Source organism: Diaphorina citri, unplaced genomic scaffold (genome assembly GCF_000475195.1).
Source record: "Diaphorina citri unplaced genomic scaffold, Diaci psyllid genome assembly version 1.1 scaffold380, whole genome shotgun sequence".
Lineage (NCBI taxonomy): Eukaryota > Metazoa > Arthropoda > Insecta > Hemiptera > Psyllidae > Diaphorina > Diaphorina citri.
Genome location: NW_007377815.1, coordinates 108314 through 135865, shown reverse-complemented (window position 1 = coordinate 135865; position 27552 = coordinate 108314). Strand labels below are relative to the sequence as shown.

Genomic DNA, 27552 nt, shown 5'->3' with positions numbered 1-27552 from the left:
GTGAAAAGGAAAGTGTTTTGGAGTTTTTGCTGTCTCTTTTTCACAATTTTGACGTTTTTATGATAATATTTGGCCTTTGCACTAATTCTGCGCGAAGAATAAATACTGGGAAAGAAGCTCTTTTCACGCTGAAGGATCCAACAAATCTTGTGGCTATTCAAAAGTTCTTCACCACAGGGTAAGGTAGCCATAGGGAGTATAGGGGTTTAATATCACTTTTAACATCTTACTCATCTTAGGTCTTCTCGTGACGGGGGTTTTACCCACCTTTCGGCGACAAGCTACCCACCTCCACAATTTAACCTCACCCAGCCTGAGTGGAGCTGGAAACCCAGTTCATGATTCCCCATCAGGTGGTCAACATCTACGTAGGTACCTACCTTCTATATTTTTGTCTGCATTTATTGCAGGTATTGAAATAACCATGAGTCAGCCACAAGAAGATATCAACTCTCAAAACCAAATGCAGGAAAAACTGGCACCAAAGTACATTTTCAAAAACCCTGAATACGAACAGAGAAAACTTTCTCGCCGGTCAACATCATCCAACCTTCCGACCAAACAATGGAAATCACTGAAACAAATTCTGTCATACGAGAAGAACATTCCTTGGCCCGAGGATACTATTCATTACAGCAGCATAGTTGCTCCTCCGTCATTCAAACCAAGTCTGAAGTATTCAGACATTAGCCGATTTGAATGTAACTATAAGGATCCACAGACTAAGCTGTATTATTATAATATTGAAGAGTACAAGTTGATTAGAAAGCTGCCGAGTGACATTGTTAACGCTATTATTATTATTATTATTATTATTATTATTATTATTATTATTATTATTATTATTATTATTATTATTATTATTATCATTATTATTATTATTATTTTTTTTACAATAAATCAATTTTCATTTGTTTTTAAACATAAGCCATAACTCTCTCTATTGATGATTTTACTCCTTGTCTGAACTGTAGACATAATTTTCTACAGTTCAATTCTTCTTTTAGTGGAAGGTTCAGTGACATGTTGTGAGGTTTTTCAAAAAGGAAAGCTATAAACCCATATACCTAAAGTATGTCCCAAAAGTATGGTCCTAATAACTTTTGAAAGCATAACCTTTTCTTTATTTTTGATAAAAGGCCAAAAGTCAATCATCTAGACCCCTAGGCTCTTTTAGTGGAAGGTTCAGTGACATGTTGTGAGGTTTTTCAAAAAGGAAAGCTATAAACCCATATACCTAAAGTATGTCCCAAAAGTCTGGTCCTAATAACTTTTGAAAGCATAACCTTTTGTTTATTTTTGACAAAAGGCCCAAAGTCAATTGGCTAGACCCCTAGGCTAGGTGTATAGCAGATTGATACTCCGCCACCAAGGTAGTTTGATAATAATATTCTTACTCACCTTATCTAGCAACCTCTTTGTCTCAATTTCTAGGATCAAGTCCATTCCACAGCCAGTTGTTAGTAGTTACATACTATCACTAAATCTACTAAAAATCAAACTACATGCATCAATCTACAACAGGCAAGATGGTGGTCTAGAAGTGATGATTTTGATTAGAATTCAGAAACTACATGGTGCAGCAGGCAATCTAGTGACATTTTGCGATGAAGGGGACTGAGAAATTAGACTGATTACTGGGTAAGTGAGATCAATAAGTATGCGAATAGAATCAATTATTGGGAGCTTCCAATGATTGATTGCCATTGCTCTGTTAAGCTGTGTCCACACGTAGTCAACGACCGTGAATCAATGTAAAAAAAAGAAAAAAAAAAATACAGGGCTTTAGGAAGTCTATTGATCTTCAGTATGTGGAAAAAGGTAAAACCACAAGACAATGCAAACAAGACCAAAGCTGTGTGCAATGCAGTGAGCACAACTCTCTACATTTTCTCTTTCTTCCTCACAATTCTCAGACGGAAGTGCTGGGTACATACTTTCGCTATCCGTTTTCAGTCTATTTGAGTTAGGGACAGGGTCCACTATGTTGCTAGAATTCATTCCCTTCAGTATGTGGAAAAAGGTAAAACCACAAGACAATGCAAACAAGACCAAAGCTGTGTGCAATGCAGTGTGCACAACTCTCTACATTCTCTCTTTCTTCCTCATACTTCTCAGACGGAAGTGCTGTATGCATGCTTTCACCGTTTTTCAGTCTATTTGAGTTAGGGACAGGGTCCACTATGTTGCTAGAATTCATTCTATTTGAATTAAAAACAGGGTTTGCCGTGCTGTTAGTTTTCATTCTATGAGAAACAGGATCCTCTGTGTTAGTTTTCATTCTCGGACCAGGATCCGGTGGGGTTAGTACTTGGAAAGTGCTCGTGTCGGACTCATGCACAGTTTCACCGGTCGGGTCACTTACATTCCCAACCTTGTCGTTTTGTATCGATGTCATAGTGATGTTGAATTCGAGTAGGGATTCCAGCACTGCCCCCACCACGGGGGAGGTAGATTCGGGGATTTCGATACGGTCCCGGAACAGCTCGTAACCTTCTTTGGACGCCTGGGGAGAGAGAACTATCTAGCAACCTCTTTGTCTCAATTTCTAGGATCAAGTCCATTCCACAGCCAGTTGTTAGTAGTTACATACTATCACTAAATCTACTGATAATCAAACCACATGCATCAATCTACAACAGGCAAGATGGTGGTCTAGAAATGATGATTTTGATTAGAATTCAGAAACTACATGGTGCAGCAGGCAATCTAGTGACATTTTGCGATGAAGGGGGCTGAGAAATTAGACTGATTACTGGGTAAGTGAGATCAATAACTATGCAAATAGAATCAATTATTGGGAGCTTCCAATGATTCATTGCCATTGCTCTGTTAAGCTGTGCTCACACGTAGTCGCCGACCGTGAATCAATGTAAAAAAAAAAATAACAGGGTTTTAGGAAGTCTATTGATCTTCAGTATGTGGAAAAAGGTAAAACCACAAGACAATGCAAACAAGACCAAAGCTGTGTGCAATGCAGTGTGCACAACTCTCTACATTTTCTCTTTCTTCCTCATAGTTCTCAGACGGAAGTGCTGTATGCATGCTTTCACCGTTTTTCAGTCTATTTGAGTTAGAAACAGGGTCTGATGTGTAGTTAGTTTTTATTCTATTAGAAATAGGGTCCGATGTGTTGCTAGTTTCCATTCCATTTGAGCTAAGAACAGAGTCCTCTGTGTTAGTTTTCATTCTATTCGGAACAGAATCCAGTTGGGTTAGTACTTGGAACGTGCTCGTGTCGGATTCATGCACGCGTTCGCCGGTCGGGTCACTTACATTCCCAACCTTGTCGTTTTGTATCGATGTCATAGTGATGTTGAATTCGAGTAGGGATTCCAGCACTGCCCCCACCACGGGGGAGGTAGATTCGGGGATTTTGATACGGTCCCGGAACAGCTCGTAACCTTCTTTGGACGCCTGGGGAGAGAGAACGGACAAAGAAAAATTCTTGAATTATCCTCTGGAGAGAAGGGACAATAAGAGATGAATTATTGAATTAAATTGAAACAGTATTGAAGTTTAATTCACATTTTGCCAGAAAGAAAGATACCATCTAGTCTCTTCACTATTGAATTCAATTGAATTGAACTAATTGAGGAATCTCTGCAACAACGGAGGTCTTATAGTACCAAAATCGAAGAGATAATAACGACAGGCTAGGAGAAAGCCAGCTGTTCCTAGAGCGAACCATAAATATTTAGTGTGAAGTTCGCCCCGGACAGCAATCTAACCCACGACGTACTGGAACAATTTTTCATATTATTGTGGCTTGATTGCAAAAGATATGGATAATCAAAACAATCTTTATACAGGGTTGCACCTACCTCAATAAAGTACACACCCGGCATAAGGACGCGCCAGTATTCCCCGCGTTAACTTGGAAGCGAATTTTATCCTAAACTTTATCCCAATGTTTTTTTTTTGACATGGGTAATCAAAACAATCTTTATACAGGGTTGCACCTACCTCAATAAAGTAAATACCCGGCATAAGGACGCGCCAGTATTCCCCGCGTTGACTACTCATAAATGAGACATTCTTGTAGGCAAGGCTGATGGAGACATTGGCAAGACGCGAACCTGTCTCATCCAGAACAAGACCTTTGACCCCGCGATGTACCTGTTGTAGCCAGGATATTAGGGCCTGGAATTGAGAGAAATCAGGATTAAACGAGAATTAAATGACATTTTGATTTGCCAACACTCACACTTGACTTACAATTTTCCTGGACTTAAAGTTGGCACGTACCTTAATGTTTATTCTGGACGGTTCGGGTCTGTTACGTTGACAATCTGTGGAAGACGGGTCTGGAATTCAGACCCGAAACGTTCAGAACAAAGAACATACAAAGTGCCAACTCATAAGTCCAGGTTATTCTGGACGGTTCGGGTCTGTTACGTTGACAATCTGTGGAAGACGGGTCTGGAATTCAGACCCGAAACGTTCAGAACAAAGAACAAACAAAGTGCCAACTCGTAAGTCCAGGAAAATTGTAGATGGTTATATTTCAACACCGTCGAGAAGCCTAGGAAGCGTTTTGTTCTTATCAAGGTGTGTCCTAACATAGTCGACCGGCCGTCAATCGACGTCGATTCACATCGATCGACGGCCGTCCACTATGCGTGGATAACTGGATACACCTTTAGAGCTTATTAGCAAGCGGTGATGGATCCAAGTTGCAGAATATTGGAAGAGGAGTATCTGACACGGTCATTGGTGAAAGCGGACACGGAAAGTAAAGTAAGTAAGCTAGATACATTCTGTGATGGTAAAATGACACTCACGTTTTGGTTTGACCTCCAGTGGATCGGTATTTCGGACGGGGCAGGATATCGACAGCAGGAGATCTCGAGGGTTAATTCTAGACAGCCGTGGTACAGATAGTTGTAGTCCGCCATACCGCCTGTAACAGTGAAAAGGAATTTTCAATTGTGTTAGGCATATTTAAATGCCTGTCAGAAACTCACGATCTTTGGAGATTTAGAGATGATAATCTTAAACAGAAAGGAGCGACTGAATAAAGGAATTTGGTTTTGTTTATTATTATTATTATTATTATTTAGATTTAAACTGATTACTTCTTTTGAATGGTTCTTGCCAATTAATGCTGTCTAAATTTGCATGCTTTAGTAATAAAACAGCATTCTTATGGGACTTACAGCCTTTGCCTCAGGCCAGCCACTCACTATTACTAATAGTCTATTAGGTAAACCTGACAGGTAATAATAATAGTGCGTATTTATACTGCTCACATAGGACTGAAAAGTCCCTTTATTCCAGCAGTAGGCTACTACTATTACTGTGGTCAAATTCTCAAGTTATATTGAGGATAAAATTCCATACTTCAGCTGGAATCGAATTGTATATCCAGTATGTACAGTGTTGTCAATTTACCTGAGAACGAGTACCAGGCTGCCCCATTGGTGACGCCATTTTCAAACTTCAGTACAGTGTTGCCAGGGCAGGGCCGTTTCATGTGCATCGTGGGGTGGAGGCGGGCATAGGTCGAGGCCAAATGGAGAAATACGTCCGTGTCCGGCGTGAGAGCGGGTTTGTTTTTCGTCACTGGAAAAGGGAGAAAAAGGGAAATTAAAAATGGAGGTGTTCTAAAAGGAAAATTAAATATGGGGGGTTTCTGTACTTGTGATTTTTTTAGATACGTTTAAACACCCAAATAGACATTTTGATGGAATATCACAGTGTCATATAAAATACAGAATTTAACCAAGTTTCGAGTCAAGGGGCCCAGTAAAAGTGTCTTGAAAGTTGGTTCACAATCACTCAATTAATCAATAAAACAAAAATTTATAGTTAAATTAGGCATGTAAAATTAAAAAAGCTGATCAATATCCGAAGATCTACTTACTTATGCTACTTTATAAAAATAATTTTAGTACAGCACACTCTAATAAATTAAAAAAATATCAATAATAATGAAAACTAAAAACTATTAAAAGAAAAATATTAGTACATGGAAAATGTTAATAAAAGTCCATACTACAACAGCTACGGCTACACATTGGGTTAGTTTGTTAGTGGTGTTGAAAATCAAAGTATGTAGTGGGTTAGTAAGTTAGATCCAGAACCAATCTATTGTCTCTTTTTTGCTGATTTAAACTTTTGTTAAACCAACGGTGCAGTAGACAAAGCACTGTATTCAAAACCCAGGGCACTGTTAAAGACCATGTTTGTGTTAGGCCAGCCACACACTATCAGGTAGACCTGACAGGTACAAAGAAGAAGAACAGGCGGCCCTGATCAGGTCTAACTGATAGTGAGTGTGCTCATCAGGTAGACCTGACAGGCGGACCTGATCAGGTGTACCTGACAGGTCTACCTGATAGTGAGTGGCTCGCCTTAGGTTAGGTTCAAACAAAGTTTATTTTAAATTTAAACCAGCATAAACTGTGATTTACGGATTAGGTTTAGTATTCCAAGCTAGACAAAATCACCCCTAAAGGGGATTTGGCTAAAAATCCCTCCAAAAGCATCAAACCTTTGACTTTAATTTTGGATATTTTCTCGACATCGTCTGTGCCATACTGCCGGATTAGTCTTTCGTTTGGACCTAGAAGAAGAAACGGTCAGGCAGAGAATGAGATTTAGATTACCAGCGCTCTAATAACCAGCGCAGAGTCAGCCTGTCTTCAAAAATGAACACAAAATTGTGTTTATTATTTAGTCTTTCGTTTGGACCTAGAAGAAGAAACGGTCAGGCAGAGAATGAGATTTAGATTACCAGCGCAGAGTCAACCTGTCTTCAAAAATGAACACAAAATTGTGTTTATTATTATATTAGTCTTTCGTTTGGACCTAGAAGAAGAAACGGTCAGGCAGAGAATGAGATTTAGATTACCAGCGCAGAGTCAACCTGTCTTCAAAATTGAACACAAAATTGTGTTTATTATTATTATTTTGAAAAGGTTTGATATAGAGAACTGTAACTGCAGAGGTCTTATCGTCCCGAAATCGAAGAGAGAAGGAAGACAGGATAGGAGGAAAGCAAGTCGTTTCGAGAACGAACCTTATCCCTGCAGGATAAAATCCTCCCCGGGCGGGAATCAAACCGCGGTCGAGCGCTTACAAGGCAGACGCGCTACCAACCAAGCTATCTAGGCTGACTTAAGTTGTATTTTCTTTTCGCAAACGGAACCAATTCCGATGCCGCCATCTTGGATTTCCTATGGCGCGCCATCGTCCTATGGTTTAATAAAGCTACAGGCTGTATCACACCAAAAGAGGGAAAACAAGCTTCAGAAGAGGGGATTTTTTTGCGGCTTTAAGTATGTTTATTATTATTATTTTGAAGAGGTTTGATAGAGAGAACTGTAACTGCAGAGGTCTTATCGTCCCGAAATCGAAGAGAGAAGGAAGACAGGATAGGAGAAAGTCAGTCGTTCCGAGAATGAACCTTATCCGTTCAGGATAAAATTCGCCGCGGGCGGGAATCAAACCGCGGTCGAGCGCTTACAAGGCAGACGCGCTACCAACCAAGCTATCTAGGCTGGCTTAAGTTGTATTTTCTTTTCGCAAACGGAACCAATTCCGATGGCGCGCCATCTTGGATTTCCTATGGTTTAATAAAGCTACAGGCTCTATCACACCTAAAGAGGGAAAACAAGCTTCAGGAGAGGGGATTTCTTTGCGGCTTTCTTTTAAGTGGCAGGGTTCTCCTGGAGGAGCTCTTCCACCCAACCACTAAACTTTGCTTTCACTGTGAGCCTTTAAGATATTTCACCAGGGAGGTCTTCGACTATAATAGCTACTCACATGACTAATAGCTACTCATAAGCCACAAGTTGTTTGTTTGGGTTTGTATGTACCGTCACTGTATCTTGCCTAACTCCGTACACCAAATGCACAACTTGAAGCTTAGCTGTAGAGGAAAATAGCCCTTAAAGATGGCTTGAGCCATATATTAAAACAGCTCCCTTAACATGAGAGACAGACTCTTTAATTCTTGAGATTTTATTCATCAAACAAGTAGACAAAATTCACTCAGAAACCCCTCTTTCAGTTAACAATGGAAAACACATAAGCGGCCCGTGGCAGCAAGTGTGGTCACGCTATTAGGTACACCCAAAAAGTGAAAAATCACCTCTGTGATGCCTCTGTACGCACAGAGGGGCACAATAAAATACGACTTGGTTGAGTGAACTGTGAAAATTCAAAAGTTACACTGAAAAAGGGCCCGAAGCTCTCGATTGTACGATACCCAAATTCAACACTAGACCTAAATATTACTTTCTATGAGAAACAGGATCCTCTGTGTTAGTTTTCATTCTCGGACCAGGATCCGGTGGGGTTAGTACTTGGAAAGTGCTCGTGTCGGATTCATGCACGCGTTCGCCGGTCGGGTCACTTACATTCCCAACCTTGTCGTTTTGTATCGATGTCATAGTGATGTTGAATTCGAGTAGGGATTCCAGCACTGCCCCCACCACGGGGGAGGTAGATTCGGGGATTTTGATACGGTCCCGGAACAGCTCGTAACCTTCTTTGGATGCCTGGGGAGAGAATGGACAATGAGAGAAAAATTCTTGAATTATCCTCTGGAGAGAAGGGACAGTAAGAGATGAATTATTGAATTAAATTGAAACAGTATTGAAATTTAATTTACATTTTGCCAGGAAGGAAGATACCATCTAGTCTCTTCGCTATTGAATTCAATTGAATTGAATTAATCGAGGAATCTCTGCAACAACGGAGGTCTTATAGTACCAAAGTCGAAGAGATAATAACGACAGGCTAGGAGAAACCCAGCTGTTCCTAGAACGAACCATAAATATTTAGTGTGAAGTTCGTCCCGGACAGCAATCTAACCCGCGACGTACTGGAACAATTTTTCATATTATTGTGGCTTGATTGCAAAAGATATGGGTGAACAAAATAATTTATTATTTATAGAGGGTTGCACCTACCTCAATAAAGTATTCTCTAGCTCATACCGTTCCCGAGATATTGTTGAATTACACCGAAAACCGCCAAAAAGCGGCAAAATACCGCCAAGCGTTGCACTGATTTTAACCAAAAGTTTCGTGTCGCATCCTTGTCACATTTGACAGCTACATACCAAATTTTTTCAAGTCTTTAGCTCTTACCGTTCTCGAGATATTTTGTTTACAGACAGACAGAAGGACAGACAGACACTCGGAACAATGGCTGAAACTATGGATTTGGGCTCTAGGGACCTCAAAACGTGTTTTGGCACTAAAAACTGACCATCGAAAATTCGACCCGATTACATTACTTTCCTTCCTATAGGATAAGGAAAGTAAAAAGGAATTTAGAGCAACGCATGAATTTATTATTGTAAAATAGAATTTTATCCTGCCATTGTGTCCAAGACTAATTTTATTATTGTAATACGACACCCTACTCCTTATTAACCACCAGTCCAACGCAATTTACTGTTATCAGAATAAAATAAAATACTACTATCATCGAAATTGTTAGCACGGTGAACTTGAGATCTGAAGGTTGGTGGTTCGAAAGCACAACGAACATTCCTTTCTAGTGTTGACCTTCAAAGTGGCCCATTAAAATGTCTGGTCAAGCCAGCCTAGTTAGCTTGGTTGGTAGCGCGTCTGCCTTGTAAGTGCTAGGCCGGGGATTCGATTCCCGCACGGGGCGGAGTTTATCCTGAAGGAATAATGTTCGTTCGCGGAACGGCTGGCTTTCTCCTATCCTGTCTTCCTTCTCTCTTCGATTTCGGGACGATAAGACCTTAGCTGTTACAGTTCCCTCCGGTCAAATTTTCCGCACAATTTTTCGGATCACCCTGTAATTACCTTCCTCGGCCGGAGCGACAGTTGCCCTCGACGGCAAGCTCGGAGCCATCCGGATTCAAATTGGGCAGCAAGTGAATCCGAGTATTGTCCAATAGGAAGCGAATGTTAGAATCCCCCCGAATGTATTCCACGACCAGATACTGAAATGAAGAGGAAATGAGATGAGTTAAGGTAGAAACACACTACTATCACGTCACGTGAACTTACGTGACAGTGACATGATAGTAGTGTGGCTGTCCTGAACGAGTGTACCTACAATATTATGGGAGAACATTGAACTACATCTTCCTGACCCCCATGAGCTCACGTAACGTGATAGTAGTTTTTTTCTATCTTTTAAGACATCAGAGCAAATGTGAATGTGAATCCTTGACTAGAGATGAGTAAAAAGTGAGTGAGTTATAGAAAAGAACTACTCTTTTCAGTGAACTACTCAGTCAATGAGTCAGATCCTAACTTCCTCTACCTCAGGCCCCTATCCATTATTATATCGAGGGGGGCTCAAGAGTCCAAACAGTGACTTACCGTGGGGAGGAGGGCCGTTGGATTGAGACGAAAGCCGGCAGGTGTCCCTTTTCAATCTCCCACCAGGGGTGGATGGAGGGGGGCTCGACTTCAAAAAAATTAGAGCCCACAGTAAAGGTACAAAATAAGAGCCTGAGGAGGGGGCCCTGGCTGTAGACCCCGTACTGTACTACATATTTCTCCGAGTTGGTTCTACATTGAACCGCTAGCTACAACTCACAAAAAATGCGCTGACTGTTTTCAGCAACAGTAAACTTTCAAAGTATTTGCTAACTCACCTCCAGTAGACGCAGGATTATCTCACGTCCTATTGGTTCATCTCCGTGGATGTTGCCGACGATTTTGACATTAGGAACTCCCAGTTGATGGACGGGGGCTGTGGAGATGTTCACCACCAGTAGATCCTTACCTGGAAGTAGAAATATTGATCATTATTACTTTCTGGCTGGGGGACTTTAAACAGGGAGGATACCAGGCTGAAATTCCCCTTGCTAAAGAAATAGCAAAGGTTCAGTGCGAAGGGCAAAGACCAGCTTAGAGCTTAGTCAGCTTAGTCTGGCTGGTGGACTTCAAACAGGGAGTAGACCAGCTTAGTCTGGTTGGGGGACTTTAAACAGGGAGTAGATCAGCTTATTCTGGCTGGGGGACTTTAAACAGGGAGTAGACCAGCTTAATCTAGCTGAGGGACTTTAAACAGGGAGTAGACCAGCTTAATCTAGCTGAGGGACTTTAAACAGGGAGTAGACCAGCTTAATCTAGCTGAGGGACTTTAAACAGGGAGTAGACCAGCTTAATCTAGCTGAGGGACTTTAAACAGGGAGTAGACCAGCTTAATCTAGCTGAGGGACTTTAAACAGGGAGTAGACCAGCTTAATCTAGCTGAGGGACTTTAAACAGGGAGTAGACCAGCTTAATCTAGCTGAGGGACTTTAAACAGGGAGTAGACCAGCTTAATCTAGCTGAGGGACTTTAAACAGGGAGTAGACCAGCTTAATCTAGCTGAGGGACTTTAAACAGGGAGTAGACCAGCTTAATCTAGCTGAGGGACTTTAAACAGGGAGTAGACCAGCTTAATCTAGCTGAGGGACTTTAAACAGGGAGTAGACCAGCTTAATCTAGCTGAGGGACTTTAAACAGGGAGTAGACCAGCTTAATCTAGCTGAGGGACTTTAAACAGGGAGTAGACCAGCTTAATCTAGCTGAGGGACTTTAAACAGGGAGTAGACCAGCTTAATCTAGCTGAGGGACTTTAAACAGGGAGTAGACCAGCTTAATCTAGCTGAGGGACTTTAAACAGGGAGTAGACCAGCTTAATCTAGCTGAGGGACTTTAAACAGGGAGTAGACCAGCTTAATCTAGCTGAGGGACTTTAAACAGGGAGTAGACCAGCTTAATCTAGCTGAGGGACTTTAAACAGGGAGTAGACCAGCTTAATCTAGCTGAGGGACTTTAAACAGGGAGTAGACCAGCTTAATCTAGCTGAGGGACTTTAAACAGGGAGTATACCAGCCTGGAATTCCCCTTGCTAAAGAAATAGCAAAGGTTGAGTGCGAAGGGCATCCACTCGTAAAATTTTTGTAGCTAAAACCTGATGTCAGCCCAAAGCAACTACACTAGCTAGGGCTGACGAAAAGACTCAAGCCCGTCTGAACACAAGGAAAGGCAAGGAAAAAGATTACTTTCTATTCTTTGAACAGGTTTGATAGAGGGAACTGTAACAACGAAGTTCTTATCGTCCCGAAATCGTTGCTCTCTCTTTCATTTTTTGACGAAATACTATTACACTATTGTAGAGGGTATCTAGGAATTTGGATATCCTCGAAATTTTGTAGATATTTGTATTTGTAAACCATGATATTCGGGGAACGCCTCAGCTCTTCAAGCCAAACAGAGGGGTCTCTCTGTTTACTTTTCTTATTATCAATGTCAGCTCTATAGTCTATGTACGTATAGTCTGTCCATTTTAGCTTGAGGATTTTCGTCGCAAGGCTCGATCTGAGAACTCCGAGAGAACCTGTCATATGCTAGTAGCCTCCGCTCCGTGGCCGAGTGTGTATTACACTACGCTTGCACGCCGGAGGTCCTGGGTTCGATTCCCGGCGAGGTCGAAGTTTTTTCGGCTCTTTGCTTGGAGGTCGGTGTGCACTCAGCCTCGCGAGGACAATTGAGTTACTATTTTAATCGAGTAGCAACCACTGATTGCTACTCGATTACCAGTGTAAACAGATTATTGAAATGTGGACATTGCTTGCAAAGGAAGCACTTAGTAACGCTGTGATATCTACAAAAGTTGTGAAAAAGTTCTGCTTTACCACAAATAATTCATTATTTGATAATAGCAGTAGCCTACAGCTGGAGTAAAGGGACTTTTCAGTCCTATGCCAGCAGTATAAAAAAGCATTCTTTGTCTCATTGATTTTAAAAAATCTCAAGCAAAATAAATCAGACTATAGTAATAGTACCTACACATTAGTAACTTGATGGTAAGGTCTTTGTCCTATATGACTAAACACAGAGAAGTCGTGGAGTTATGATCCCATGTGATTTTTCACGCGGAATCGAATGGTGCTACTTTTAGCACTCTCTGACTTAGAGTTGAGAAGTTGCGGGGTCGATACTTCCCTGTGTCGACAAATTTCCCTTTTATTCGTGAACCGTTACCAAATAAGCAAGTGAATAGTTAATCCCATGTCGTCGACAAATTTCCCTTTTATTCGTGAACCGTTACCAAATAAGCAAGTGAATAGTTGATCCCATGGGATTTTTCACGCCACAAATTTCCCTTATTCGTGAACCGTTACCAAATAAGCAAGTGAATAGTTAATCCCATGTGATTTTTCACGTAAAATCGAATGGTGCTACTTTTATAAGCAAGTGAATAGTTGATCCCATGTGATTTTTTACGCGGAATCGAATGGTGAAACTTTTAGAACTGTCCGACTTAATGTAATAGAAAGTCGTGTGATGTTCACACCAGATTTTTTAAATACGTTTAAACATCCAAATAGGCATTTTGATGGAATGTCACAGTGTAATTCAAAATACAGAATTTAACCAAGTTTCGAGTCAAGGGGCCCAGTAAAAGTGTCTTGAAAGTTGGTTCACAATCACTCAATTAATCAATAAAACAAAAATTTATAGTTTAATTAAACATGTAAAATTAATAAAGCTGATCCATATCCGAAGATCTACTTATACTACTTTATAAAAATAATTTTAGTACAGCACACTCTAATAAATTTAAAAAATATCAATAATAATGAAAAATGTGCATCGTGGGGTGGAGGCGGGCATAGGTCGAGGCCAAATGGAGAAATACGTCCGTGTCCGGCGTGAGAGCGGGTTCGTTTTTTGTCACTGGAAAGGGAGAAAAAGGGAAATTAAAAATGGAGGTGTTCTAAAAGGAAAATTAAATATGCGGGGTTTCTGTACTTGTGATTTTTTAAATACGTTTAAACATCCAAATAGGCATTTTGATGGAATGTCACAGTGTCATTCAAAATACAGAATTTAACCAAGTTTCGAGTCAAGGGGCCCAGTAAAAGTGTCTTGAAAGTTGGTTCACAATCACTCAATTAATCAATAAAACAAAAATTTATAGTTAAATTGAGCATGTAAAATTAATAAAGCTGATCCATATCCGAAGATCTACTTATGCTACTTTATAAAAATAATTTTAGTACAGCACACTCTAATAAATTAAAAAAAATATCAATAATAATGAAAACTAAAAATTATTAAAAGAAAAAAAAAAGTACATGGAAAATGTTAATAAAAGTCCATACTACAACAGCTACGGTACACATTGGGTTAGTTTGTTAGTGGTGCTGAAAATCAAAGTATGTAGTGGGTTAGTTAGATCCAGAACCAATCTATTGTCTCTTTTTTGCTGATTTAAACTTTTGTTAAACCAACGGTGCAGTAGACAAAGCACTGTATTCAAAACCCAGGGCACTGTTAAAGACCATGTGTTAGGCCAGCCACTCACTATCAGGTAGACCTGACAGGTCCCCAGACTTTGTGAGTCCCTTATATCCCTATGAAGAGTTTATATGAAGTCCCTGTCAGCCTTTAAGATAGTTCACCAGGAGAGGTCTTGAATGCCCCCAGACTTTGTGAGTCCCTTATATCCCTATGAAGAGTTTATATGAAGTCCCTGTCAGCCTTTAAGATAGTTCACCAGGGAGGTCTTGAATGCCCCTAGACTTTGTGAGGAATTTCGAAAGGAACACACAAACTTACTCTCTCCATAGAAGCTATCATACGGGTAGCTAGCGACCACGTTGCCTCCGTGCAGTTGTAGCGACATCACAAACGGGACGCTATTCATCCAGTCGATGACCGCTTGCACCTCGGGGTCGATACTTTGCGAGGTCGATACCAGGGTCGGAATGTTGGAGCGGTTGTGTCGGAAATAGTCGGGAAACTGTCGGTTCAGATCGTGATTGTTGATGTTGTTTCTGGAAGAAAAGAAGTGATTTGTTTGATAGACCCTGTATGATAAAATGTCCGCGACTTAGCGCTTACAAAGTAGGTGCGCTACCTTCCAAGCTAATTAGATATACAATTTACCTTTGTCCACCTCTTCTGAGTGAGTTGAACAGTTCACTAAACCATCAATACTACATCAAAAGTTTCGTGTCGCATCCTTGTCACATTGAATGCCCCCAGACTTTGTGAGTCCCTTATATCCCTATGAAGAGTTTATATGAAGTCCCTGTGAGCCTTTAAGATAGTTCACCAGGTAGGTCTTGAAGGCCCCCAGACTTTGTGAGGAATTTTGAAAGGAAGATCCTAACTCACTCTCTCCATAGAAGCTATCATACGGGTAGCTAGCGACCACGTTGCCTCCATGTGAGTCCCTTATATCCCTATGAAGAGTTTATATGAAGTCCCTGTCAGCCTTTAAGATAGTTCACCAGGAGAGGTCTTGAATGCCCCTAGACTTTGTGAGTCCCTTATATCCCTATGAAGAGTTTCTATGAAGTCCCTGTCAGCCTTTAAGATAGTTCACCAGGAGAGGTCTTGAATGCCCCCAGACTTTGTGAGTCCCTTATATCCCTATGAAGAGTTTATATGAAGTCCCTGTCAGCCTTTAAGATAGTTCACCAGGGAGGTCTTGAATGCCCCTAGACTTTGTGAGGAATTTCGAAAGGAACACACAAACTTACTCTCTCCATAGAAGCTATCATACGGGTAGCTAGCGACCACGTTGCCTCCGTGCAGTTGTAGCGACATCACAAACGGGACGCTATTCATCCAGTCGATGACCGCTTGCACCTCGGGGTCGATACTTTGCGAGGTCGATACCAGGGTCGGAATGTTGGAGCGGTTGTGTCGGAAATAGTCGGGAAACTGTCGGTTCAGATCGTGATTGTTGATGTTGTTTCTGGAAGAAAAGAAGTGATTTGTTTGATAGACCCCCCTGTATGATAAAATGTCCGCGACTTATAGCGCTTACAAAGTGGGCGCGCTGCCTTCCAAGCTAATTAGATATATACAATCTACCTTTGTCCACCTCTTCTGAGTGAGTTGAACAGTTCACTAAACCATCAGTACCCAACTACACCTGATACCTATTAAATATTCGCAAATTTTGCAATCGAAATATGATCCGTTGTATCAATAATAATAATAATAAAAAAAAATATATCTGGTGTGAACATCACACGACTTTCCTTATCCTATTAAATGATGCATATTGGAGTGTTCTTTTAAATTACTTTTTACAATATCTCTAACCGTCTAGTCGATATAGCTAAAAACCGCCAAAAAGCGGTCAAAATACCGCCAACCGCAGCACCTATCTCAACCAAACGAACTACATAGCTTTCAAGTCTCTAGCTCATACCGTTCCCGAGATATTGTTGAATTACACCGAAAACCGCCAAAAAGCGGCAAAATACCGCCAAGCGTTGCACTGATTTTAACCAAAAGTTTCGTGTCGCATCCTTGTCACATTTGACAGCTACATACCAAATTTTTTCAAGTCTTTAGCTCTTACCGTTCTCGAGATATTTTGTTTACAGACAGACAGAAGGACAGACAGACACTCGGAACAATGGCTGAAACTATGGATTTGGGCTCTAGGGACCTCAAAACGTGTTTTGGCACTAAAAACTGACCATCGAAAATTCGACCCGATTACATTACTTTCCTTCCTATAGGATAAGGAAAGTAAAAAGGAATTTAGAGCAACGCATGAATTTATTATTGTAAAATAGAATTTTATCCTGCCATTGTGTCCAAGACTAATTTTATTATTGTAATACGACACCCTACTCCTTATTAACCACCAGTCCAACGCAATTTACTGTTATCAGAATAAAATAAAATACTACTATCATCGAAATTGTTAGCACGGTGAACTTGAGATCTGAAGGTTGGTGGTTCGAAAAAATGCCGCCAAGCGTTGCACCGGTCTTAACCAAAAGTTTCGTGTCGCATCCTTGTCACATTTGACATCTACATACCAAATTTCAAGTCTTTAGCTCTTACCGTTCTCGAGATATTTTGTTTACAGACAGACAGACACACGGACCAATGGCTGAAACTATGGATTTAGGCTCTAGGGACCTCAAAACGTGTTTTGGCACTAAAAACTGACCATCGATATTTTGACCCGATTACATTACTTTCCTTCCGAACGGGGCGGATTTTATTCGATTCCCGCATGGGGCGGATTTTATCCTGAAGGAATAATGTTCGTTCGCGGAACGGCCCTCTCCTATCCCGTCTTCCTTCTCTCTTCGAGTTCGGGAAGATAAGACCTCGGCTGTTACAGTTCCCTCTGTTAAACCTCTTAAAAGTCTGGCAAAATTTTCCGCACAATTTTTCGGATCACCCTGTAATTACCTTCCTCGGCCGGAGCGACAGTTGCCCTCGACGGCAAGCTCGGAGCCATCCGGATTCAAATTGGGCAGCAGGTGAATCCGAGTATTGTCCAATAGGAAGCGAATGTTAGAATCCCCCCGAATGTATTCCACGACCAGATGCTGAAATGGAGAGGAAATGAGATGAGTGGTAGAAACACACTACTATCACGTCACGTGAACTTACGTGACATGATAGTAGTGTGGCTGTCCTGAACGAGTGTACCTACAATAGTATGGGAGAACATTGAACTACATCTTCCTGATCCCCATGAGCTCACGTGACGTGATAGTAGTTTTTTTCTATCTTTTAAGACATTAGAGCAAATGTGAATCCTTGAGTAAAGATGAGTAAAGAGTGAGTGAGTTATAGAAAAGAACTACTCTTTTCAGTGAACTACTCAGTCAATGAGTCAGATCCTAACTTCCTCTACCTCAGGCCCCTGTCCATTATTATATCGAGGGGGCTCAAGAGTCCAAACAGTGACTTACCGTGGGGAGGAGGGCCGTTGGATTGAGACGAAAGCCGGCAGGTGTCCTTAGACTTCAAAAAAATTGGAGCCCACAGTAAAGGTACAAAATAAGAGCCTGAGGAGGGGGCCCTGGCTGTAGACCCCGTACAGTACTACATATTTCTCCAAGTAGGTTCTACATTGAACCGCTAGCTACAACTCACAAAAAATGCGCTGACTGTTTTCAGCAACAGTAAACTTTCAAAGTATTTGCTAACTCACCTCCAGTAGACGCAGGATTATCTCACGTCCTATTGGTTCATCTCCGTGGATGTTGCCGACGATTTTGACATTAGGAACTCCCAGTTGATGGACGGGGGCTGTGGAGATGTTCACCACCAGTAGATCCTTACCTGGAAGTAGAAATATTGATCATTATTACTTTCTGGCTGGGGGACTTTAAACAGGGAGTAGATCAGCTTATTCTGGCTGGGGGACTTTAAACAGGGAGTAGACCTTGGAGATGTTCACCACCAGTAGATCCTTACCTGGAAGTAGAAATATTGATCATTATTACTTTCTGGCTGGGGGACTTTAAACAGGGAGGATACCAGGCTGAAATTCCCCTTGCTAAAGAAATAGCAAAGGTTCAGTGCGAAGGGCAAAGACCAGCTTAGAGCTTAGTCAGCTTAGTCTGGCTGGTGGACTTCAAACAGGGAGTAGACCAGCTTAGTCTGGTTGGGGGACTTTAAACAGGGAGTAGATATTTAGATTTAAACTGATTACTTCTTTTGAATGGTTCTTGCCAATTAATGCTGTCTAAATTTGCATGCTTTAGTAATAAAACAGCATTTTTATGGGACTTACAGCCTTTGCCTTAGGCCAGCCACTCACTATTAGGTAAACCTGACAGGTAATAATAATAGTGCTTATTTATATTGCTCGCATAGGACTGAAAAGTCCCTTTACTCCAGCAGTAGGCTACTACTATTATTGGGGAAATAGGCTTCTGGTTAGATCTTTAGGCTGACTCCATCCTCGAATACAATATGCCAAATTTCATGACTTCAACTCAGACCACCAACCTCTAGAATGGAATTCATGTTTTGTCACCGGAGTGTCAATTCTTTCACGATTTATGACAGTATTGCTCTCTCCATTGATGAATATTGATTGTTTTAAACTAATTATGTGTAGATTTATCGATACTGTGAACTGTGATTTTAATTCATATTCGTATCTTAATGCATACGTGTCAATGTTTTCACGATTTATGACAGTATTGCTCTCTCCATTGATGAATATTGATTGTTTTAAATTAATTATGTGTAGATTTATCGATACTGTGAACTGTGATTTTAATTCATATTCGTATCTCAATGCTTGTTTGGCTTGTACGCCGGAGGTCCCGGGTTCAATGTCCGACAGGGTTAGATTTCTTGGCCGTAAGATTTCATCCTTGTTGAATTTAAGGAAAAGAAGAAGAAATTTTACTCTTTTACTTAACATACGGGGAAAAGGAGGGCGAGTCTTTAGAACATTTCGGTTTGCCAGGGTGCCACCAAAAGGTTTGTTGCTGTTAAAGGATGCTGCGAGACTATTAAAATTGGGGTCAAATTCTCAAGTTATATTGAGGATAAAATTCCATACTTCAGCTGGAATCGAATTGTATATCCAGTATGTACAGTGTTGTAAATTTACCTGAGAACGAGTACCAGGCTGCCCCATTGGTGACGCCATTTTCAAACTCCAGTACAGTGTTGCCAGGGCAGGGTTTCTGGCTGGGGGACTTTAAACAGGGAGTAGACCAGCTTAATCTAGCTGAGGGACTTTAAACAGGGAGTAGACCAGCTTATTCTGGCTGGGGGACTTTAAACAGGGAGTAGACCAGCTTAATCTAGCTGAGGGACTTTAAACAGGGAGCATACCAGCCTCTTCTGGCTGGGGGACTTTAAACAGGGAGTAGACCAGCTTAATCTAGCTGAGGGACTTTAAACAGGGAGTAGACCAGCTTAATCTAGCTGAGGGACTTTAAACAGGGAGTATACCAGCCTGGAATTCCCCTTGCTAAAGAAATAGCAAAGGTTGAGTGCGAAGGGCATCCACTCGTAAAATTTTTGTAGCTAAAACCTGATGTCAGCCCAAAGCAACTACACTAGCTAGGGCTGACGAAAAGACTCAAGCCCGTCTGAACACAAGGAAAGGCAAGGAAAAAGATTACTTTCTATTCTTTGAACAGGTTTGATAGAGGGAACTGTAACAACGAAGTTCTTATCGTCCCGAAATCGTTGCTCTCTCTTTCATTTTTTGACGAAATACTATTACACTATTGTAGAGGGTATCTAGGAATTTGGATATCCTCGAAATTTTGTAGATATTTGTATTTGTAAACCATGATATTCGGGGAACGCCTCAGCTCTTCAAGCCAAACAGAGGGGTCTCTCTGTTTACTTTTCTTATTATCAATGTCAGCTCTATAGTCTATGTACGTATAGTCTGTCCATTTTAGCTTGAGAATTTTCGTGGCAAGGCTCGATCTGAGAACTCCGAGAGAACCTGTCATATGCTAATAGCCTCCGCTCCGTGGCCGAGTGGGTATCACACTACGCTTGCACGCCGGAGGTTCTGGGTTCGATTCCCGGCGAGGTCGAAGTTTTTTCGGCTCTGTGCTTGGAGGTCGGGGTGCACTCAGCCTCGCGAGGACAATTGAGTTACTGTTTTAATCGAGTAGCAACCACTGATTGCTACTCGATTACCAGTGTAAACAGATTATTGAAATGTGGACATTGCTTGCAAAGGAAGCACTTAGTAACGCTGTGATATCTACAAAAAATGTGAAAAAGCTCTGCTTTACCACAAATAGTTCATTATTTGATAATAGCAGTAGCCTACAATAAAGGGACTTTTCAGTCCTATGCAAGCAGTATAAAAAACAGTACAAGCAAAAATCTCAAGCACAATAAATCAGACTATAGTAATAGTACCTACACATTAGTAACTTGATGGTAAGGTCTTTGTCCTACATGACTAAACACAGAGAAGTCATGGAGTTATGTGTTTGCTGATATGTTGACAACCTTGCCTTAGTTATTTTATCGACTTGAAACTCGTACGATAGGTGATGAGTATATTTCAAATGACTATAATAGCTACTCACATGACTAATAGCTACTCATAAGCCACAAGTTGTTTGTTTGGGTTTGTATGTACCGTCACTGTATCTTGCTTAATTCCGTACACCAAAAGCACAACTTGAAGCTTAGCTGTAGAGGAAAATAGCCCTTTGAGATGGCTTGAGCCATATATTAAAACAGCTCCCTTAACAGAGAGAGACAGACTCTTAATTGTTGAGATTTTATTCATCAAACAAGTAGACAAAATTCACTCAGAAACCCCTCTTTCAGTTAACAATGGAAAATACATAAGCGGCCCGTGGCGGCAAGTGTGGTCACGCTATTAGGTACACCCAAAAAGTGAAAAATCACCTCTGTGATGCCTCTGTACGCACAGAGGGGCATAATAAAATACGACTTGGTTGAGTGAACTCTGAACTGTGAAAGTTCAAAAGTTACACAGAAAAAGGGCCCGAAGCTCTCGATTGTACGAGACCCAAATTCAATACTAGACCTAAATATTACTCTAATCAGCAAATTACCTCGCTTTCACTTACCCAGCACGGATTTTCCGATCGAGTAGAGTTCGGTCATGTTCGCGTAGACTCGGGTGAAATTCTCCAGCTCCTCTCGCATGAGATCGTAGTTGTGATAGTTGCCGAAGCTCATACCGGCCGCCGGCCGTAGCAACACGAGCGCTGTCTGTAGGAGAACGCAGGAAACGAGGGCCGCCATGTTGGCCATTTGGACCAGTGAGAAGCTTGGAATTTTTTGGACAAATAGGAGATGCGCTTTTGAGGACCTTGGCGTCCTTGGCTGATTTTTTAGACCAATCAGAAGCTTGGAAACCAATGGCAGATGATCTTTTGAGTATCTTGGCTGTTTTGCTGATTCACTTGGTTATTTCTGCTGCACCAACTTCAATATCATCAGCAGCAGTAGTAGGACTTCACTTAGTGTAACAATAGTACATATTATAGGATCTCACTTAGTAGTTTTGTTGTTTTGAGTGGTTATTTTGTAACGGCACTTACTTCAGCGGACGTTTCTTATTGGTTTAAGTTAGCCGTTGCGTTGGTGGTAGAGAATGCCTCTAGCATTAACCTCACCTAGTGGTTGTTGGGTTATCCGTTAGTTGGTAAGAAATTTCTTTGGCCTCTCGCCTAGTGGGGTTTACCGCTGAATAAAATCACTTGGTAGGCCACTTCTATTGAATGTTTGTACTTGAAAGTTCAGCTGCAGCCTTTGCAATAAGTTGTACATTTCATAGAAATTTTGCACATATAGTTTCTTTCAACAGATAGGCTTTGTAACTTTTATTTTGTTAGAGTTAGGCACCTGCTTTGTAACTTTTAATTTGTAATTGATAAAATAATTGAAAATTAGGTACCTCGGTTATGGGTGCAGTTGTTCATACTTATGTTTATCCAAAAGTTTTGTTTAGAGGAAGATTTATTTAATTTTATTGTAAATTTATGTACATAATTTCAGGTTATTGTTTCTTTTTCTTTTATTTGTTAATTTTATTTTCGATAGTGTTCTTTACTTAACTGTGCTTAAAAAATAAAAAATTCATTTAAAATATTTAGATATGTATGTACTTGCAAATTTCTCGATTTTCTTGAACAGTTTTCGCTCTTTTATGGCTTTAGTTTTACGTCACTGTTACTAACACTGTTGTGGTTTTTAGTGACGGATATGCTGTGCTTTGAAAATGACAGTACCTATTTACCATTTGTTTCTATTGTCATCAACTATCATCTATACCTACATATGTAATATGTATTGTTCTAGCTTCAATATTCTATCATATTCTATGGAATGTGTAGGTAGATTCGATTTCCATACACACGAAGAGGCTGGTCTATTGTAGAATTTTCTGCTTCATGTTTGTCATCAAAATTGGTCATAACTTATGCCAACTTAGTCTCCGAGCAGTTGTAGCAATTAATTTCTTGGTTGTTGAGTTGGCACATGTGTTTCAACAATGGCATTCAGTTGTTCCAAGGATTGTATGGCAGAACTACTACTGTTGTTTAATTGAAGAAATCAATCCCTTGTTGAATAAATAAGAGCGTGTTTTTTGTTTATTATCAATTTATCACTGTAACTATGAGCTAATAGGTACATTTTTTTTTTTTTTTTTATCTATGTAGGATTGTAGATACAAATGTACTGACTATTAGTTCAAAAGACTTATGCAGAGACCACACTTTTAGTATCAAACGAATCCAATGTAATTGTTGAGAGGATTGACAGAGGGAACTGTAACTGCTAAGGTCTTATCGTCCCAAAATCGAAGAGAGAAGAAGGACAGGATAGGAGAGGGCCAGCCGTTCCAAGAACGAAACTTGTCTCTTTAGGATTAATTTCCCCCGGGGTGGTTACAAGGCGCGTCATCTTCCAAGCTAACCAGGCTTAGTATTGGCATAAGTAGGGCCATCGGCTTTAATAAACGCCCTTTGTCACAACGACCTGTAGCCTATTTTCCTTTCGTAATGTTAATGTACATTAGCTTAATTCGAATTTTTCTTTCTCAAAAATGTTAATGCACATTACGTTCTCCTACCTTTACATTAACTTCCCCTCCTCTCCTTTCACGAATTTTGTAATGTAGCTTTTTTCTCGCATTTTGAGCCATCTTGTTTTACATTAGGAATATAGGAAGTTTTGGCGGTAAAATTTAAAATTTCATCAGCTGATTTTTTTTTTTAATCGTCAGTTTTTACCCCCACTACCAAACTTCTTCCATTTTATTATCCTCACCCCTGGAAAATCTTAATGTCAATGCGCATTAACATTTCGAAAGGAAATAGGCTTCTGGTTAGATCTTTAGGCTGACTCCATCCTCGAATACAATATGCCAAATTTCATGACTTCAACTCAGACCACCAACTTCTAGAATGGAATTCATGTTTTGTCACCGGAGTGTCAATGTTTTCACGATTTATGACAGTATTGCTCTCTCCATTGATGAATATTGATTGTTTTAAATTAATTATGTGTAGATTTATCGATACTGTGAACTGTGATTTTAATTCATATTCGTATCTCAATGCTTGTTTGGCTTGTACGCCGGAGGTCCCGGGTTCAATGTCCGACAGGGTTAGATTTCTTGGCCGTAAGATTTCATCCTTGTTGAGTTTAAGGAAAAGAAGAAGAAATTTTACTCTTTTACTTGACATACGGGGAAAAGGAGGGCGAGTCTTTAGAACATTTCGGTTTGCCAGGGTGCCACCAAAAGCTTTGTTGCTGTTAAAGGGTGCTGCGAGACCATTAAGAGTTGCAACATCTTCGGCAAAGGCTCTCTGTTACTATCCAAAGACCCCAAAGAGGCAATGCTCCCAGTGTCCTTGATACACTGCCATCGAATGAAAGGTTAGAGGAGATCTTCATTTTATAAATTGAAATTGAGTACCTAATTTCGAAAATTGTCATGAAAAAAGAAAAAAAAAATCAACGCTGCGCCGCAGGCGAAATTTAATTCTAACAAAGCTGGGAACCACTGCTTTATGCTAGAGATAATAGATAATCCCGTATAATAATTTATTGTCTCTCTTTGGGCAGGTTTCCAGCAAACGAGGTGCCCCCTGTCACAGAATGATGTGATTTCGGAAGTCATTCAACATATTTCGTGTTGTCCCACCTACGTACCAGCCCCAGTTCCTCAGAGTTAGAACCATTGGACTTGGAATCTCGGAGGCTTGGGTTCGAGCCCCATTCAGAGGTAGAATAATAATCCTCCTCGCTCAAGCCATACAAGCTCACTGGTAAGTAAGCATAAATAATGGGGTTTGTTTTATACCAGAGAAAGAGGGGGAGACCAAAACTGAAATGGGGAAATATGGTTGAGGAAGACTTGAGAGAGAAGGAAGGAAGTGTTGGATGGGAGGCGTAGAATAAATGAGAGTAACCCAAATAAAATTGTGAAATGGTGTATAGGTAGTAAGAGAAGATTTATAATGCTCGAATAGGACTGAAGAATCCCTTTACCTAGTAGCCTACCGCTTTATTGTGGTCAAATCCCCAAAAAATATCGAGTTTGTTGACGATAAAGTCCCATGCATTGAACCCACGTCCTTCTGATCACCAGGCGAGTCTGTCTTCAGGCACACTCCCTTTGTCAAAGGACTAAGGTGTACCTTGCCCTTGGGATCAATTTAATTTGAAGAAACCATTTACTGATGAAAATTTGTAATGACCACTACGCCACCTATCTTATATTATAAGAAGAATCCCTTTACCTAGTAGCCTACCGCTTTATTGTGGTCAAATTCCCAAAAAATATTGAGTTTGTTGACGACAAAGTCCCATGCCTCGGTCGAGAATCCCTTTACCTAGTAGCCTACCGCTTTATTGTGGTCAAATTCCCAAAAAATATTGAGTTTGTTGACGACAAAGTCCCATGCCTCAGTCGGCATTGAACCCACGTCCTTCTGATCACCAGGCGAGTCTGTCTTCAGGCACACTCCCTTTGTCAAAGGACTAAGGAGTACCTTGCCCTTGGGATCAATTTAATTTGAATAAACCATTTACTGATGAAAATTTGTAATGACCATTACGCCACCGATTCAATATTAACAAACCATTTACTGATGAAAATTTGTAATGACCACTACGCCACCGATTATGTCATATGCATAGGATATGAATGACAGAATTGTCAGAGTTCCTGAAGTATGCTCTATTATGTGAGTTATGAGTATTTAATTGTTTGCATTTGCCAAGTCTTTGTATTTTTTGATACGATGATGATATTGTGAAATCGTTTTTTGGAAGTGGCTCAGCATTCTTTTTGTTTTTATTTCTTCTTCACCTTCTTCTCCTCCTTCTTCTACTTCTTCATCATTTATTTTTATCATTATTAGTAGTAGTGGTAGTAATGATATTATCATTATTGTTTTTTATTTTCACCATGATTTTTAGGCCTCGGTCGGCATTGAACCCACGTCCTTCTGATCACCAGGCGAGTCTGTCTTCAGGCACACTCCCTTTGTCAAAGGACTAAGGTGTAAGGTGTACCTTGCCCTTGGGATCAATTCAATATTAACAAACCATTTACTGATGAAAATTTGTAATGACCACTACGCCACCGATTATGTCATATGCATAGGATATGAATGACAGAATTGTCAGAGTTCCTGAAGTATGCTCTATTATGTGAGTTATGAGTATTTAATTGTTTGCATTTGCCAAGTCTTTGTATTTTTTGATACGATGATGATATTGTGAAATCGTTTTTTGGAAGTGGCTCAGCATTCTTTTTGTTTTTAATTCTTCTTCACTTTCTTCTCCTCCTTCTTCTACTTCATCATTTATTATTATCATTATTAGTAGTAGTGGTAGTAATGATATTATCATTATTATTTTTTATTTTCACCATGATTTTTTAGCTGCCACTTAGGTAAGAGGTGTGACGACATATGGAACGAATAGAATGGGTCAGTTTTTATTATTATTCTTTTTTTCTTTTTCGGGGTCACGGATCAAATTTTGTTTGCATGTTTGCTGCTTCTGTACTGAGACTTCTGAGGTTATTGTTATAGAGCGGATGAGATGAAGTATTGTGATGTACTCTTTGGATTCTACCTTGCTTCCCCCTGGTTATTGGGAGTTCTGTTCTCGTGTTCCTATTACTTGAAAGTAAGTAACTACTTTGTGAGCCAGCCTGGCCTAGTTAATGCCCGAAACCCTTGAAAATTTCTTATTAACATCGGAGAATTTTTTGGCCGCTTTTTGGTATTTTTTAGCTCTACTGACTAAACGGTTAGAGATTAAAAAAAAAGGGAGAAGACTGCCCAAAGCCATACCTAAAAAGCCCCCAAAAAAGTATATCTGTGATTAACTTTTCGAAGAAAAAAAAAAGTTTCTCATGCCAATAATTTTCTTGTCTTTCCTTTTAGTTCCGAAAAAGTCCCCAATTATTCTGTCAGCTATGTTTCGTCCTACACATAATATGTACCTAGTATATCTACTGTTATGCACTGTCTGGTGTTCTTCCTTGTACTAAGAGCCAGACTAAGCTCCCCCAGCCAGACTATTATTTTTCCTTGTACTCAGCTACAGTGGAACCTCGATATAACGAAGTCCAAGGGAAATGCCCAAAATTTCGTTATATTGAGGTATTTGTAATATCTTTTTTTCGTTATATCGAGGTTTAAATCGAAACTATTTCGTTATATCGATTTATTTCGCTATACTGAGGTCTAAATTAGAGTGACTTCGTTATACTGAGGTGATTCTACTCGCTTTTAAGATGACTTTGCTATACCCCCCCCCCCCCCCCCCAGCCAGACTAAGCTGGTCTACTCCCTGTTTAACGTACCCCAGCCAGACAATTATTCTTCCTTGTATTCAGCTACAGTGAAACCTCGATATAACGAAGTCCAAGGGAAATGCCCAAAATTTCGTTATATCGAGGTATTTGTAATATCTATTTTTCGTTATATCGAGGTTTAAATCGAAACTATTACCTATCGATTTATTTCGCTATACTGAGGTCTAAATCAGAGTGACTTCGTTATACTGAGGTAATACTACTCGCTTTTAAGATGATTTTGCTATACTGAGGTTAAAATTCAATCAATTTCGTTATACTGAGGTAATTTTCTCGGGCTCGTGCCCCAAATTACTTCGTTGTATCTATTCTTTTTACTTCGCTATACTGAGGTTTTTGCGTCTGAAGGGAAGGGAAATCGACTTTTCTTCGTTTTTTGGCGGTAAAATTTAAAATTTCATCAGCTGATTTTTTTTTTAATCGTCAATTTTTACCCCCACTACCAAACTTCTTCCATTTTAT

The 27552-nt window shown here is 40.3% G+C and overlaps 3 protein-coding genes and 1 long non-coding RNA gene across 4 annotated transcripts; 1 reads left to right on the top strand and 3 right to left on the bottom strand.

Annotated features, from left to right (window-relative positions):
* On the top strand, positions 1 to 1621 carry LOC103508260 (INO80 complex subunit C-like). The gene is made up of 3 exons (XM_026822898.1): positions 1 to 178; positions 411 to 790; positions 1454 to 1621. Exons 2-3 carry the CDS (start codon positions 425 to 427, stop codon positions 1619 to 1621), a joined length of 534 nt encoding a protein of 177 aa, XP_026678699.1. The 5' UTR covers positions 1 to 178; positions 411 to 424.
* Positions 1457 to 2719, bottom strand: LOC113467014. Its single transcript, XM_026822897.1, has 3 exons — positions 2693 to 2719; positions 2204 to 2506; positions 1457 to 2004 (listed from the first exon to the last, which is right to left on the bottom strand). The coding sequence occupies exons 1-3, from the start codon at positions 2717 to 2719 to the stop codon at positions 1795 to 1797; spliced, it is 540 nt and encodes a 179-aa protein (XP_026678698.1). The 3' UTR covers positions 1457 to 1794.
* On the bottom strand, positions 2719 to 22845 carry LOC103508259 (carboxypeptidase D-like). The gene is made up of 10 exons (XM_026822896.1): positions 21311 to 22845; positions 17923 to 18053; positions 17172 to 17311; positions 15484 to 15705; positions 14559 to 14776; positions 6497 to 6568; positions 5395 to 5565; positions 4785 to 4903; positions 3967 to 4143; positions 2719 to 3417 (listed from the first exon to the last, which is right to left on the bottom strand). The coding sequence occupies exons 1-10, from the start codon at positions 21495 to 21497 to the stop codon at positions 2905 to 2907; spliced, it is 1950 nt and encodes a 649-aa protein (XP_026678697.1). The 5' UTR covers positions 21498 to 22845; the 3' UTR covers positions 2719 to 2904.
* On the bottom strand, positions 9792 to 10726 carry LOC113467011. The gene is made up of 2 exons (XR_003391239.1): positions 10595 to 10726; positions 9792 to 9931 (listed from the first exon to the last, which is right to left on the bottom strand). It is a non-coding gene; the product is annotated as an uncharacterized LOC113467011 (long non-coding RNA).
* Positions 22846 to 27552: the final 4707 nt, after the last annotated feature.